Source organism: Eumetopias jubatus, unplaced genomic scaffold (assembly GCF_037043125.1).
Source record: "Eumetopias jubatus isolate StellerSeaLion01/CBP00866 unplaced genomic scaffold, mEumJub1_p1.0 scaffold_9, whole genome shotgun sequence".
NCBI lineage: Eukaryota > Metazoa > Chordata > Mammalia > Carnivora > Otariidae > Eumetopias > Eumetopias jubatus.
Genome location: NW_028274815.1, coordinates 66,487,062 through 66,503,633, shown reverse-complemented (window position 1 = coordinate 66,503,633; position 16,572 = coordinate 66,487,062). Strand labels below are relative to the sequence as shown.

Here is a 16,572-nt window from a genome sequence, read left to right as displayed (position 1 = left end):
CCAAAGACTGACTGCAGGTGCCATGGAGCTGACCTGTGTGGGGCATTCCCTCAGGTTGTAGCTCCCTTACTTAACAAAATCCTAATTCCAGGCTTTTAGCAGGAGCTGTCATAGGCACTTTTTCTTACTTTGAAAAAGCATTTGAAATATAAGAGGATTTGTTTGTAGTACTGGAGCTTTTTAGATTGCAGCTCTTAGCTGTGAGCACATACTAGAGAGAGAAAACTGAGTGAAAGTTTAAAGTTCTTATAAATATAGAACAGGAAGTTTTAACTCCCCAAGGGCAGATCGAGGTCATGAGGCTGCCAAGCAGGCTTGCTATTTTCCAGTGCATTAGATTCACTGATATGTTCACTATACAGGAAGCTGAGATAAAATTATCTTTGTGCTAACCCATTCAGTGATTTCTTAATATAAACAGAAAACTAAAATTCCTTGGGCTGTGATTAAATCTTCCTTCTTAACCCCTATTTTAACTATGGGAAGACATTCTTTCTCAGCCATAGCTCTTTGTGCTAAATAACCTTTTTTTTTTTTAATAACTTGCTCATTAGTTAATCTTTCTAATCACTTCCCAGTATGGAAAAGGGGATATATGTTCCCCAGATCACAAGCAAGGAGCTAAAAAAAGGCAGTGATGTCACTTATCCTGTGGGTTTGATCTTGATTATTAGTTGTCCTTAGCTATTGTTAGTTATCCAGTGCCCCAGAGAGCATCAGCTGAGATACAGTTGCAGACAAGTTACAAAACCACAAGGTTTTTGCCTGCTCACATCTTCCCAATTATGTTGACATTTTGTGTTTATTAAATTGCATACAGGACCAGCATTTTTCTTCTTTTTCTTTTTCTTTTTTTTGGGAGGGGTGGGCCTTCCTCCATTTCTCTTTCCTCGGGGCCTACTTGGATGGGGCCGAGCAGATGCAGAGTTGACTACGAGGACTCCTAGGGTGGAAACAGTAGCTGCTGTTCTGGTCCCCACTGCCATAGGCTGCCTTGGTGACATTGGGCAGGGAGCTTCCCAGCCCTGTGCCCTAGTGTTCTCGTCTTCAAGAGAGATGATCCTGCCTCACACAGGGCTGCCAGGAAGATAGAAGGCACACATGTGAATGCATTTTGAAAAAGAACCTGATTATCAATTAAGAGTCATTCTCTGTATTCTCTTTTCTGTCTGTCCTAAGTTAAGCAAGTCACCCAGTATTGCCATGCCTCAAACTCCTGGCATCTTCACACATTTACTGCTTCCCTTAGTGAATTCTTACTGACTACCCCGTTTATGCAAGACAACACACCAGGAATATGAGAGGTGGAACAGTACAGGGCTTACCCAGACACAAGGTTCGTACCCTTGGGGATGTAGTCTTGTAAAACAAAGAAAATATGTGTAAGCAAATTATAGTACCTGGCATTGAGTGGACTGTTTACCCATGTAAACAGAGTCTTCAAGGGAACGGAGGAGAGAGACAGTGATTCTGGCTATAGGGATTGGAAACAGCTGTGTTGGAGTAGTAACTTTTCAGGTGGACCCTTGAAGGATAGGAAGAAGGGGATGGGGTGGGCAAGGACCTTTTAGGCAAAGGGAAATTGTGAGTAAAGTGAAGGAATACTGGGAATTGTGGAGTGTGTATTGGGAATGTTGAATAGTCCAGTTTGGCTCAGATTGTGCCTGAGAAGAAATAGTAGGCTCTAGAATTAGAAGTGTCACAACAGTGGTTGGCTCTTAACAGGGAGCCTGGTAAATACTCAGTGGTTGGAAGGAAGGGAAGGAAAGTTAAGGCAAATTCTAGAGGATTAAGGGGCTTCTTAGACTTGATTTTTTGTAGGTTGTAGGGCACTTCTGAATAATTTTGAGCTAGGAGAAGGTGTGCTTGCAGCCTTGCTTCTGGAAGATCAACCAGGGACAGTGTGTAAAGTGAATTGGGTAGTAGGGGAACCCAGTGAGGAGGCCCTTGCTTCAGGTCTGCTTATGCGACCATGAGAGTCTGAACCATGAATGAAAATAAAGATTCCATAGATAGGATCATCTGGACTCGGATTTGGTGACTAACTGAATACCAGCTAACAGCAAGATAGGGATGTCCAAAGACTCAGTGACTGGAAGCAGTTCTGGTGGCATCAGCAGAAATGAGGTTACAAGAAGCAAAAGCCCAGTTTGGGAGTGGATGTGGGCAGGGAGATGAGCGTGCCTGGCGAGTAGCCCCATCGCGAAGAATTCTCACTGAATTCTTCCTGTAGTCCTCATTTTTCTCCACTAGTTTTCTTCTTGGTAGCTTGGGATCCTGGAGTGGAAGGATCATGTCTCTTAAGACTTTTATGTCCCATTGCAGTAGTTAGAAGGCATTTATGAACATTCATATCATAAAAGAGTCGGTGAGATGGTTTCATCCTCGTTAGCCTTATAATGCACTGATGGCAGAACTCTCAAATTTAAACATTGAAGACACTGGCCTGTTTCAGTGTTGAACAGTTGTTCTGGGTTGTTCCTGCAGCCTGGGTGGTTGCGCCATGAGCAGAGTACTGAACAAAACCTTCTCCGGGTTACAGATATCAGTGTGGACCACCCTGATGAGAAGTCCATTATCACTTATGTGGTGACCTATTACCACTACTTCTCTAAGATGAAGGCCTTGGCTGTTGAAGGAAAACGAATCGGAAAGGTGAGTTCACACCAATTTTTTAAGTTGTGAGACATGATTAGTGTTCACATCTTAATGTACCGCCACTGAGCACCTTGTTCTCCCCATGTGCTGATGAGTTGAGCCGGTAGCAGTGTACGGTGGGCGCCCCGAGACGCAGGGAAGTAGGCAGAAGTCTCTTCATCCCTAAGAGTGACGACGGGAGGTAGGAGCAGCAGCTACAATATTTAGCGAGAGATTTGAGGGGCATCTCAGACCCAGAGACACGTCTGCCCTCAACCTTGTCAGAAAACGGGGTATTGGAAATCTGATGAGGTGGCTGATGTCATGGGTGTGAAATCCTACTTATCCAGTTGAAAAGGCCCCACTGTTGCACTTTTTTATTTTATATTTGGCTGATGTTTACCTGCCATGTATTTCAGAACACCTCAGACCAGATGATATTGTCTTCTTAATGCAAGGAGAATGGAAAATTCATGGGCACTCATGGGATGGGACCAGGCAAAACAGAGCCCTTTTTGTTTTTCTAGGAATTCTGGAGCTGTGGCAGCAGGAGTCATTCTGAATCTTAAACCCTGTGCCTGGGGGTTGGGAGGTTACAGAACCAATTACACTTGAGTTAAGCTGTCATCATTGCTCACAAGTAATAGCTGCAGTCTGAGTGCCTATTAACACATAGTTCCTCAAGTTTAAAATGCTTATGCCAGAGTAGCCTAGAACTGTTTCACAGCCAGTCATTAAGTGTGCATGTGCTCTGCAGGGTTATAAGCCTGTTTCCCTTACTTGGCAGTATGATCTTACTGTTCGGTTTTTCTAACTCTTGTTTACAGGTGCTTGACAATGCTATTGAAACAGAAAAAATGATTGAAAAATATGAGTCACTTGCCTCTGACCTTCTGGAGTGGATTGAACAAACCATCATTATCCTGAACAATCGCAAATTTGCCAATTCTCTGGTTGGGGTTCAACAACAGCTTCAGGCATTCAACACTTACCGCACTGTGGAGAAACCGCCCAAGTAAGATGCAGATGGGAATGCGTTACCGTTCGTGTGGGCAGACAGATGATGGCGGCCTCAGACCCCTGTTTTTTGACTTAGGTGACCTCATCTCGTAATGAGTGCCTCTCCCCAGGGGTCCATCTTACTCCTTTTTATCTGACCCTGAGTGGCTGAGCTGTGTTACAAACCACGCCCTCTGTGAGCCCTTCCCAGTAGTTTCTGCCTCTGGTATCGTGATCCTGATACGTGAGAATCCTAAGAGATAGTACACGTCTCCAGCCCCTTTTCCCAGACTCTTGTGCCTGATGTGTTTCAGAATTCCTTACACTCTGGATTTTAGAGAAGTAGCTGAGTACATGTATATTGTTTATTATAAGCCTCACAGTGGGACTGAAACAGTAACCCATTGTCAGGTCTACTAATAAGCCTGTAGCAAAGTGTGTAACTACAATGTGTTGAATACAGACAGACAATAAGTAGTTTTATATCTGTCCAGATCAGTTTTTGCTGTCCTCCAAATTGATTTTTGACTTTTTTTGAAAATTCTAATTGTTAAGTAAGGATTATGGACCTTATCCCTTCTTAGAATTTGAAAGTCATTCCTCCCTTTTCTGTAACCCAGCTCAGTTGTGAATTCCTTGCTGCGGTCTCTGAAAGCTATTGAAAGTTACACTAGGTAGTCATTTGAAGTAATTCTTGCTGAATGTATTCAGCTGTGCTCTCTGAATGAAGTCCATCATCCAGGATGTATAGTCTAAACCTTGAATGAAGTGATTAATAAAAGAGTGGTATTGTGTTCCCCCAAATATAAATCTCAGCACCAATGAACCAACCCACCCCACCAAAATTCCACAGTTGGGTGCATTTTGTGTTCTGTAATACCCAAAAACTAATGCACTGTGTTTTCTCTAACATGAGTACCACATAAATTAGACCAGAGATAAATAGCTTTTAAAATTGTATGGCTGTGTGAAAGGTTTTTTTCTCCAAAAGCAAATGAATTTTTCCCCTTGAAGGAACGTGTGTGTGTGTGTGTGTGTGTGTGTGTATAAAAATTTTTTTTTTCCCCTGCACTTAGGTTTACTGAGAAGGGGAACTTGGAAGTGCTGCTTTTTACTATTCAGAGCAAGATGAGGGCCAACAATCAGAAGGTCTACATGCCCCGGGAGGGCAAGCTCATCTCTGACATTAACAAGGTAAAGCCCATCCATCTGGTCCTGTGTGGGTCTTGACCTTCTGTAGGCTTCATGTTCTAAATCTTGATTGCTAAGAGGGCAGTCTGAAAGTGTCCGTCCCGGCCTGCTGAACTAATGAGTGACAGCAGTGGCTCGGATTTTGCGGGGGGTCAAGCAAATACTTGTGGTGGGTTGGTCTGTCAGAGTTTTGGGAGGGAATGTTAGAGTTTATCAAACCAGTCTTGGTTCATTCTCTTTACCCTGTTACTCTTCATCTGTCCAAGGCAGTTGACTCTAGCATCTTTAAGTTGCAGAAGGGAGAACTAGAAACCGTATTTCATGTATCTGGAATCTCTAGAGGTTGGGGCTTAGGACTTTGGCTGTTTCTATCAGAGAGGCTATCCAGCAGTTTCCATTTCGGTCTGTTTTGTCTGTAATTATAGAATTTCACAGTGGGCATTATTTCCAGGTAGAAATTTGAAAAATCTAGAATGTGGTCAGTTTTATACATTTAGATTATTTTAAGTGGAATTTTCTTAATGTAAACTATATTTCATAAAAATTAATTTACTGTGAACATTAGGTGAGGATTTTGAACAAACTGCCCAGATGTGTGAATTAAAAACAAATAGCTCAAAAAAAAAAAAAAGCGGGGTGGGGGTGCCTGGCTGGCTCAGTTGGTGGAGTGTGCAACTCTTGATCTTGGGGTCATGAGTTTGAGCCCCAATAAAATGTTGAAAAGAAACAGGTGGCTCAGGATGGGGTGAATAAGAGATTAGTAATATGATTTCTTTCTGAGAAATCATTTATCTTTTTTATGTGATCAGATCTGTTGAAGGTAATTACTGTTTCCTCTCAAAGTAAGATTTATAATTTAGTTATATTGCTCCTTATCTACACTGTTTTGTTTTCCAAATATAACACAGGACTTTTAGATATAGATAGAGTGTTCCCATGAGGCCAAACTGAGAGAAAACGATTTCTTTTTTCAAGGCTTAGGAGTCCATGAGGGTGGAAACAGGATGTCCCTTTTACAGAGTTCTCAGGTCTTACTGAGAAGTACTACCTGTTGACTGTAGCCAAGGAAAGAAAGTTCCTTGAACGTTGCAGGAAACTGTTCCTTTTTTGCCTCTGTAGGCCTGGGAAAGACTGGAAAAAGCGGAACACGAGCGAGAACTGGCTCTGCGGAACGAGCTCATCAGACAGGAGAAACTGGAACAGCTCGCCCGCAGATTCGACCGCAAGGCAGCTATGAGGGAGACCTGGCTGAGCGAAAACCAGCGTCTGGTGTCTCAGGTTCTGCTCTAGACCTCATTCGGGGACCTGCTCTCCCGGGGTCATCTAGAAACATAGACCATTCCCGAGGGCCGCAGGACAGCTGCTTATCGACACCCACTGTTCTAAAGTAACTCGAGTCCTCTTGCTCACTTCCCATGAAGAGGATGTTTATCATTGCTGATGTACTTGGTCTTCTGTTTATCTGACTTTCCATAGATTTGGAAGCAGCTCAAGCAGAGTTTGTTTAGAGCCAGTGAGTGAGTGTGAACTGCTCACATTTATATGATTTTTCGAGATTTCTCTTACCTTTCATCTTTGACAGTTGGACTGGTCATGAAATAAGTAAAAGTGACTTTGCCTTCTCCTTGGGTTCGCACAAACTGTCACCTGCTCCAGTCACATAAGCATAAGATGCTAGATACAAGCTTGCACCCCTCTGTAAAATGAGAAGTTGCTGATTTGCTTTGGGGAGAGCATCTTAGCTCTAGCAGGGAGTTTCAAGTGTCCTAGGGAAGGCAGAGACCAACAGCTGGTGGGGCGCAAGTCAGTGTGGCTTTAGGACCACCAGAGATTGTGTTCAAGATTCAACTTCTGTCTCTCTGTGTTCCAGTTGGATGGCTTTTTTATTTTCTGTGTGGTTTTTCTTTTGCCCCCATTTCTCTATAGGACAACTTTGGTTTTGACCTTCCTGCAGTCGAGGCCGCCACGAAAAAGCACGAGGCCATCGAGACAGACATTGCTGCGTACGAGGAACGTGTGCAGGCTGTGGTCGCTGTGGCCAGGGAGCTCGAGGCGGAGAACTACCATGACATCAAGCGCATCACAGCAAGGAAAGACAATGTCATCCGGCTCTGGGAGTACCTACTGGAGTTGCTCAAGGCCCGGAGGCAGCGTCTCGAGATGAACCTAGGGTTGCAAAAGATATTCCAGGAAATGCTCTACATTATGGACTGGATGGACGAAATGAAGGTAGAACCTGAGTGAAAGGAGGTCAGAGCTGATCCAGTGGGACCTCTCTTTCCTGGCACCTCCCCCCACTGGCCACACAGCGTCCAGTGTGCCCTAACTGCCCGCTCTGTAAAGCCAAAGGGGGCCACATTCGCTGTGGGAAGATTGTTAGTTCAGGAGTTAAATGGGATGTGAGGTGTGAAAAAGTTGCATTGAAAACTAGTTCCATAGCTAGAGGTCTGCTACAGTGATTTAGATTTAATTTAGATCTAGTCCACCGTAGGGAATCAATCAAATTATGGTTTTCTGTGTTTTTAGCTCTTCAGAGTTGAACTAGCTTTCCATGTCATTGATCTGTGTGTGAGTGGCTCTAGTTGGGGGGGGGGGGGGGGAGCCCAGGAAGGTAATGTGGGCAGGTGGGAGAGGGGTAGGCAGTGTGGGGCAGAGTGCGGGTCGGGAACCGGGCAACCCCAGTTCATCTTGTCAGTCCTAGAGCCATGTAGTCTCCTTGAGCCTCCTTTCTCCATTTTTAAGTTGAGATCGCACTGACCACCTCCCTCATTCGGTTACAGCAGGGATGAAGGGTGGGAATAGTGTACACGTCGTAGGACAGGGTTGGCTGGAAATGGCTGCCCAAGCTACTTTGTGTTTCCCCTTCCTTAATTGACAGCCCAGAGCATAGACTTCCAAGCTTTCCTCCTGCCCAGAAAGAGACCTGCCATTGTGCCAAGTCCCTGTGCCCGTTTGTGTTTTCTGCTGTGGGCCGTCGAAGGCTCATCCATGTCAAGCAGTCCCCCAGCTGGAAGGCATTTAGCTCCCTAGCTGGAGCAGAACAGGGCAGTTTGTAGACAGTACAGCGAAGCCCCCTTTGTCTCAGCGTGCTGTGTTCCCAGGCTCGACCTTATGCAAGGGATTGCTTCCTGGGATGTAAGCCCTCGTCTTTTACTTAACCTCTTGAGCCGTTCCTGGCAGAGGGATAGGGTCACCTTGTCCCATCAGTTTGCCCTCTTATTGTCCCAGTTTACGATGTTCTCAAGTATGGTCTGTGTTGACCTTTCAAAGTAGAAATGTTCATAAAATCTAGCAGGGAGGCACTTTTCATCTTATAAATCATGTTGTACATTAAAGTTCAGATTTGGGGCCAGAGACTTCCCTCAGAAGTAGGAGTGAAGTAGAAATTCCATCTGGAGAGGAAGTCGGATGAGGCCCTCAAATTGGGCTGATGGAAGGGAGAAAAGAAAGTGTTAGTGGACTCAAACTGAAACCAAGGAAATTGCTCAGGCCCTACTAAGCAGGAAGCCACCTGACCCTGTTTTTACTTGGTTAAAGATGTAGTTTGTAAGCTTTCAACTAGATTCTTCTCCCATTGACAATGTGAGTATTACCGAGGCACATCAGTAAGCTCTTAACCGAGGAAAACATCCATGGAAGGCGTCAGCAACTTCCGGGAGATTTCTTTTAACTTTGAAATAACTACAACGTTTCTCTCTTCTCTTCTGGAATATCCTTGTGGCGGCGGTTTCTTCTTCGAGCCCCAGTTCACACGTCCTACCGCTTCCCCACTGCCTTTTTTTCTATTCACTTCTTAGTGTATTTTTGACCTGCTTATTCCTGTTTATTCCAGGGTAGATGATCTTCAGTTTCTTATGTCTCTCCTTATGCAGGCTTTCGGGTTAGTTTGGTTTTGTTCCGATATGCTTGTCATTCTGCTCCCCTAGAAGATGCAGGGAGGCTGGCTGGCTGGAGAGGGTGCAGTGTGGTTGCTGGCTCGCAGCTTGTCCAGAGTACGAGACATCGAAGTCGAGGTTGTCTGCACAGATGTGCCCTCTGTTTTCTCTGGTGCACAGGTGCTATTACTATCTCAAGACTATGGCAAACACTTGCTTGGCGTGGAAGACCTGTTACAGAAGCACGCCCTGGTCGAAGCGGACATTGGCATCCAGGCAGAGCGGGTGAGAGGTGTCAATGCTTCTGCCCAGAAGTTTGCAACAGACGGGGAAGGTAAGGATGGACTGTTGGCAGACCTTAACTTCTCTGCCACCAGAGATCCATCTCTGTAGAAGTAGATAAGTTGTCTGTGCCAGTGGGGTTTTTGAAGTTACCATACCATTGTAGGTTCCCAGTGAGTTTGTCATGGGTACACGAGATGCAGTAGGGTGGCCTGGATACTTTATTTAACTCTGTCAGGCTTTTTTGAAATGGACATATATTTCCATTAAATACTCAAGAACTGCTTAGTTTTGAGTGGTGATATTTGGCAGTCAGGCTTTGCCTGGACCACACTCGATGCATACCAGCACCCTGGTGTGGCTGCTCAAACATCTCCTGGCTTTCACGTCTGGCCGTACATATCCTTGTTTAAAGGATCTTTGGAAGGATTTGGTTGTGTTCCTTATATTTGAGAAACAATTGCAGCTGACCTTTTTCTTATGATTTATGTGCTGCTTTGGTTCATAAATGATCACTTTGCACTTGGGGCAAAAACTAACACTTACCGTTGCCCTGCACTCACCCACCCACCTCCAGTCAAGGCCCCGGGAGGTTCTCCATTGCCTTATAACATCGCTCTGCACTGAGAATGGAATTGGTAATCTAGTGGTGAGAAAATGAGTGTAACTCACTACTTGCAAACTGCCGGACTCCCACATCTCTTCCTTGCGTTAAACAGGTTACAAGCCCTGCGACCCTCAGGTGATCCGAGACCGCGTGGCCCACATGGAGTTCTGTTACCAAGAACTCTGCCACCTGGCAGCTGAACGCCGGGCTCGTCTGGAAGAGTCCCGCCGCCTCTGGAAGTTCTTCTGGGAGATGGCAGAAGAGGAGGGCTGGATACGGGAGAAGGAGAAGATCCTGTCCTCCGACGATTACGGGAAGGACCTGACCAGCGTCATGCGCCTGCTCAGCAAGCACCGGGCATTCGAGGATGAGATGAGCGGCCGCAGCGGCCACTTTGAGCAGGCCATCAAGGAAGGTGAAGACATGATCGCGGAGGAGCACTTCGGGTCAGAGAAGATCCGAGAGAGGATCCTTTACATCCGGGAGCAGTGGGCCAACCTGGAGCAGCTCTCGGCCATTCGGAAGAAGCGCCTGGAGGAGGCCTCGCTGCTGCACCAGTTCCAGGCGGATGCCGATGACATCGACGCTTGGATGCTGGACATCCTCAAGATTGTCTCCAGCAACGACGTGGGCCACGACGAGTACTCCACACAGTCTCTGGTCAAGAAACACAAGGACGTGGCGGAGGAGATCGCCAACTACAGGCCCACCATCGACACGCTGCACGAGCAGGCCGGTGCCCTCCCCCAGGAGCACGCCGAGTCTCCGGACGTGAGGGGCAGGCTGTCGGGCATTGAGGAACGGTACAAGGAAGTGGCGGAGCTGACGCGGCTGAGGAAGCAGGCACTGCAGGACACCCTGGCCTTGTACAAGATGTTCAGTGAGGCTGACGCCTGTGAGCTCTGGATCGACGAGAAGGAGCAGTGGCTCAACAACATGCAGATCCCAGAGAAGCTGGAGGACCTGGAAGTCATCCAGCACAGGTGAGTGGGAGTGCTGCCGGCGGTGCTGGGGCCACCAGCCGCCCCTTGTTTCCGCCCATGACCAAGGAAGTGAGTACCCTATTGAATTGCCTTTCCAGATTCGAGAGCCTTGAACCGGAAATGAATAACCAGGCTTCCCGGGTCGCTGTGGTGAACCAGATTGCACGGCAGCTCATGCACAGCGGCCACCCGAGTGAGAAGGAAATCAAAGCCCAGCAGGACAAACTCAACACGAGGTGAGTGTGCAGCCAGCGGTGTGCTGGCTCCCTGTGTGTCAGACCAGGGAGGGCGAGGTCACTGGCGGAGCCTTGTTGTCGGGAATTGCCCACACAGGGTCACTGATAATGTGGCCCTGATGTCACAGCATTGGCATCTGCCTTTCAACATACCCTAGTTTTGCAAGAAGTGTCTTTTGGGGTGATGTCATTCAAGGCAGCCTGGCCCCTGCCTGGCCCCACATCAGAAGTTAAGGTGTTAGTGTGAGACCTGTCCCCAGTGTGGAGGACCAGGGCATCAACGTGGCTGATGATTTCTGGAGATGATTTTGAGATGATTTCTGGAACAGAACTTTAACATGTTTTAGATGTAATTGGTGAGTGGAAGTCTTGATTATCAAGTTAGACCTTTGTCCTGATGTTATCTTTCTGTTGGATAAACACATTTGAGTAGGTTATGGTGGCCTCGGTTCTGAAGGTGACTGTCAGGCGTTTTGGGTTTGGAAAATGTTCATTAAGTGCAGTTCAGAGATAAGTAAAATGTGCGTGGCAGAAATGCAGTTACGGAAAAGTAACTGACTCTGGAGGACAGATGTGCTGTCCACACTGGAGCTCCTTGAACAAGTGCCTCTTCATGTCAGGCTTTTTCCAGATTATATCGCGTCTCTGAGCTGTTGAGATGATAATTTGGTGTATATATACTGAGTGAGATGATTGTTCAAAAAGCATTTATTCTCATAGCAGAGATGGAGAGAAAACGACCACTTTGACCTTGACTGTTAATGTCACCGTGTAGCCGTGAGCTGTCAGCCAGTCTCTGACACGGCTCTCTCCATACCCTTGTGCTCACAGGTGGAGTCAGTTCCGAGAGCTGGTGGACAGGAAGAAGGACGCTCTTCTCTCTGCCCTGAGCATACAGAACTACCACCTTGAGTGCAATGAAACCAAATCCTGGATTCGAGAGAAGACCAAGGTCATCGAGTCCACCCAGGACCTGGGCAACGACCTGGCCGGGGTCATGGCCCTGCAGCGCAAGCTGACCGGCATGGAACGGGACCTGGTGGCCATTGAGGCAAAGCTAAGCGACCTGCAGAAAGAGGCCGAGAAACTCGAGTCCGAGCACCCCGACCAGGCTCAGGCCATCCTGTCTCGGCTGGCCGAGATCAGCGACGTGTGGGAGGAGATGAAGACCACCCTGAAAAACCGCGAGGCCTCCCTGGGAGAGGCTAGCAAGCTGCAGCAGTTCCTGCGGGACCTGGACGACTTCCAGTCCTGGCTCTCCCGGACCCAGACGGCCATCGCCTCTGAGGACATGCCCAACACCCTAACCGAGGCAGAGAAGCTCCTCACGCAGCATGAGAACATCAAAAATGAGATCGACAACTATGAGGAGGACTACCAGAAGATGAGGGACATGGGCGAGATGGTCACCCAGGGACAGACCGATGCCCAGTACATGTTTCTGCGGCAGCGGCTGCAGGCCCTGGACACTGGGTGGAATGAGCTCCACAAAATGTGGGAGAACAGGCAGAATCTCCTTTCCCAGTCACATGCCTACCAGCAGTTTCTTAGGGACACGAAGCAGGCTGAGGCCTTCCTTAACAACCAGGTACTGCTCCTCACTTGCCTTTGCTTCCTTCCTGGTACAGCAGGTCCTGCTTGCTCTTTGAAACTTTCTAGCCAGGCTGCTGGTTCAGAGCAGTCCTGTGTGGAAACAGAAGGCTAATTGAGAGGCTTTTTACCCTTCCAAGGCATTGAAACCCATCCCAAAGTAGGGATGGGAGCTGAAGGTTCCTGCGGGAATGTCTTGCCCTGCAGGGTACCATTCAGTTTCAGCTGCTCTCGAGGATCTCTTATGTTCATAGCATGTCCTCATAGTATCGCATTAGATTGGCAATATTCTGTAAGGCAGTAATCCAATTTGATGATTCCAAAAGTACAGTGAGGGGGGGTGGTTTTGTTTGATTGTTTTTTTTATTTGCTTGGGTTTCTCTCTCTCTCTCTCTCTTTTTTTTTTTTTTTTTTTTTGGTGGAAGAACCAAGTGGTTCTGTCTTCCTTGCTCTAGAAGATTCAGGGACTTTACCCAGTGACATAAGGCAGAAACTAGAGAAAGAAAATGGTTGAAGATGATGGCCAACATCAGGGTTATTAATCTCTTTCAAAGAGAGAGTTTGAAGAGTATGTTGCTACTGGGCAGTGGGCACATGAGAGGACCGTGGTGGCTGATGCATAAAGCACTGCTTGGTTTTCTCACTTTGGGAGAAAATTTAGCCATTTAGCCAAGGAAATTTCGTTCCTTACAGGACCCCGCTAGGTTTTTTTCCCTGCCAACCTTTTGTTTCTTGGATTCAGTAGGTTATTTAAGTATAATGGAGCAAGTGTTACGAAGTATGTGTTGCGTGGAAACTTAGGACATAGGAAAGAGTGCTTTCATTATTCTGGAAACGAGTTATATTTCATGATGTTTCATCTTGCTGTGGTTTTGGTTGTCTCTCTTTGAAAAAGGAGTACGTTTTGGCCCACACTGAAATGCCCACCACCTTGGAAGGAGCTGAAGCAGCTATTAAAAAACAAGAGGACTTCATGACCACCATGGATGCCAATGAGGAGAAGATCAATGCTGTTGTGGAGACGGGCCGGAGGCTGGTGAGCGATGGGAACATCAACTCGGATCGCATCCAGGAGAAGGTGGACTCCATCGATGACAGGTATGGTGCTCAGGCTCCTGAGGGAGAGTCTGGTACCCTGGGGCTCCCAAGCCTCTGAGGCATTAGCCACAAGTCCTTGGGACTGTGGGTATAAATTACCCAGTGAGCAGGGTCTGGATAGCTGGCAAAATTTAATCTATCTACCACAGAAAATCAGTGAGCAGCACCTGGCTGCCTGGAAATGTGGTTCTCATGGTCAGGCATGTACAGGTGTCCACAAAAGAACAGAAACCCTAAGAAGCCAAACTATTTAATCAAAGATTTATAACAGCCATGATGCCAATTAGCAATAGGGTATAAGCCATGACCTTCGAGAGTTGAAGTGTGTAGCCTTGTCTCGTGACGGGGCCTCAAGAGCCTCACTTCCCCAGCTTAAGCCCACATTCACCTTCATCCACGCCAGACTCCTCTGAAGCCTTTCAGGAGGGAGTAAGGAGAGACGGTGAGGTTTGCTTGTCCTGAGTACCTGGCAGAGCCACAAAGGAACATTATCAGGCCCTTCTCAGAAAATTGGCTTGGATAATGCTATAATAGGATTTTTTTCTGTTGAGAAAGGCTCCTTTCCTCTTCCGCCAAGGCATCTCTAAGATTTGATGCTCGTATTTTTGTTTACTCATTTATTTGCAGTTATGATTTTCCTCCCTGCTTGAAGGCCAGTGTACTCTGTAAGCATCATTCTCACCTTGCCTTGCCTGTTACTAAAGTGGGAAGTCAGGACAGACCAAGATTTGGATGCACCAGGATAGGCTGCTTCTGGTGTGGCCAGTTGCGTCCTGGTTTAGCCCATCTAGGTCAGTCTACAGCCTCTGTTCCACCCAATCTTCTATGGTCCCAGTTTGGGCTGGATTTAAGGGCTCATTTTAAAACTGATGTCATTGACAAACAGGCTTCTTTTCTGGCTTTCAAGTACAGTGAAAAGGAAGAACTTCTTGCTGAGAACATTTCCTTACTTACCATATCTGGGACCCTGGGCCTTATAAAGTTTTTATGATACGGAGTGAAAGGGGGAATTACTCCCTCCCCGTGAAGACTGAGCTTTTGGCTTTAGCACTTCCAAGTCTGTCTTTTTCAAGGTAACCATACCTTTGAAGGGTGCTCCTATGGAATAGGGTATAACATATATTCTCATTTTGTATCTATTGCTCTTCAAACAACTACAAAAAAGAAAAATAAATCCACCAAACCCTTGAGTGAGTGTAAAAAACAAAGATTAGGCAAGGTATTGTTAACTTAGAGAAAAAGAATTTCCTTTTTTCCTAATGTTAAATCTTGAGTTATTTTGTCAATACAGCACGTCATGCTCGTCTGTGTTAGACGCGTATGTCTGGTTTCCTGAGGGCGGACTTGGCCGTTAGGGACACGTGCTTCCAGGCAGGCATGCAGCTGCCTTGCGCTTTCCTGTGTGTGTTTATACATCCCCTGGTGCTGCAGCTGTGAGGGGTTTTTGGAAGCAGGTGATATTGTCAAGATGGAGACTCGTGGGTAGGAGAGAACGTTTCAGCAGCCCTTAGTTGTGGTTTAACCTTCCTTTTGCCCTTGACTCGGAGCTTGGGCTCCTGGGCTTCCAGAGCCTCCTTAGGATTTCTGTCTTGAAGAAGAAATGGAACATACTATCCATAAACAAAAGAAAGATGGAAGGGGGAGGGGGCTTTCCATTGATCGGCCCTCAGGATGACTACGTTTTCCTCAGCTCCTGTTCACTGAATTCTGGTTTCACTTTCATATCCCCAGAGGGGATCAGAAACTGATCCCAGAAGATACTTGTCTGTTATCAAAATACACAGCTGTGGGGGCACAAGCTAAGTAAATATCTGAATCTTCAGATCTAATCCCCTGTCCAGAAACATTCTGATGCTCTGGTAAAGCTATTTTCATAAAACGCAAAATCATTATAATGCACTTACGTTCTGGAAATCTTGTCAATTACCACTGAGTTTGTTGAAATGAAAAAAATACCAGAACAAAGACCGTGGCTCTTAACAGATGTGGGTGGGGTGCGAGTGACCTTTAAAGTGCTCATGCCTGGGTGGAAAGGAGCCTGCTGTCCAAGCTGGCCCCAGGGGGTGCGAATGGGTGAGCTTCCTGGCCCAAAGGAAGTTCCAGCCACAGTGCAGTCCTGGGAGAGCAAGGAAACAGGATCCAGCTTTGTAAAGCCAGACCCTGTCTCACATGGGAAAAAGCTTTTGTAGTATCCATCTGTTTTACTCAGGCACCTGTGGTTCTTTACTTTTTACAAGAACCAGAGGTAGACCTAGCGTCTGCCTCAGAGGATGAAGGAGATTTTGAGTCGTACTGTAGGGGTAGAAGGTGAGAAATGGAAATAAAGCAACAGATTTAATCTTGCCCCAAACAAAGAGCACCCTTAGGACTGTAGGAAACTATGGCCAAGTTTTAGAAGCTCCTTTCCTATAATTAAATCCAGGATCCAGTGTGAAAGGCCTTCCCCGAGCGCCATTGGTTGCCACTGGTAAACAGTGAAGCCTCGCTCACTTCTCTCGAGGGTTTTCCGAGTCCGCACAACTGTCGTGCTGCCCCTGTAGCTGTTTTTCGCTCCTCAGAGCATACCCCTCAGATGCCATCATCGTGCCCTCTTGGAGATCAGTGTCATTTGGACACGGGACCCCAGGTCACCACTTGGCCTTTCCCTTCTCCCTGGTCCCACTAGAAGAGAGAGACTGCCTGGCCAGAAATCTGTTGGGCACGTGTGAGACTCAAGTATGTAAGCTACCTTCAGGATTCTGTTTGGTTGTGTTTCTGCATGGTGAGACTTCTCACACAGTGCTTGAATTATTTTTATCTCCATCATTGCCATGAGCTTCAAGGGTGTGTGTCCTGTTGTAGCTGCCAGTTTCTGATTCCTCCTCGCCTTCTGAGCACTTGGGTGTGGCACCGTGGAAGGAACCTGGGTCTCTTACTCAAGACCTTTGACTAAAGGCAGGACCTCCTGCATTTTGTGCCTGAATCCAAATTACCTTCTTCCTGAAGATTGGCTTTATATTCTTACAACCCCCTGCAAATAGTGACTGGAGTTTGAGGTTTGGGAACTTAAGCTTTTTTTGGACATTTCTTCCCCA

General features: G+C 46.7%; 1 protein-coding gene across 3 annotated transcripts in view; it reads left to right on the top strand.

The window, feature by feature from the left end:
* SPTBN1 (spectrin beta, non-erythrocytic 1) overlaps window positions 1–16,572 on the top strand; it is a 140,755-nt gene that overhangs the window by 86,211 nt on the left and 37,972 nt on the right. For all 3 annotated transcript variants that reach the window (XM_028103771.2, XM_028103772.2, XM_028103773.2), the window contains exons 7-16: window positions 2,543–2,655; window positions 3,465–3,652; window positions 4,713–4,830; window positions 5,947–6,105; window positions 6,754–7,056; window positions 8,883–9,036; window positions 9,704–10,574; window positions 10,673–10,810; window positions 11,642–12,398; window positions 13,296–13,498. In XM_028103771.2, coding sequence (XP_027959572.1) covers window positions 2,543–2,655; window positions 3,465–3,652; window positions 4,713–4,830; window positions 5,947–6,105; window positions 6,754–7,056; window positions 8,883–9,036; window positions 9,704–10,574; window positions 10,673–10,810; window positions 11,642–12,398; window positions 13,296–13,498 — 3,004 coding nt within the window. The remainder of the gene's footprint in view (window positions 1–2,542; window positions 2,656–3,464; window positions 3,653–4,712; window positions 4,831–5,946; window positions 6,106–6,753; window positions 7,057–8,882; window positions 9,037–9,703; window positions 10,575–10,672; window positions 10,811–11,641; window positions 12,399–13,295; window positions 13,499–16,572) is intronic.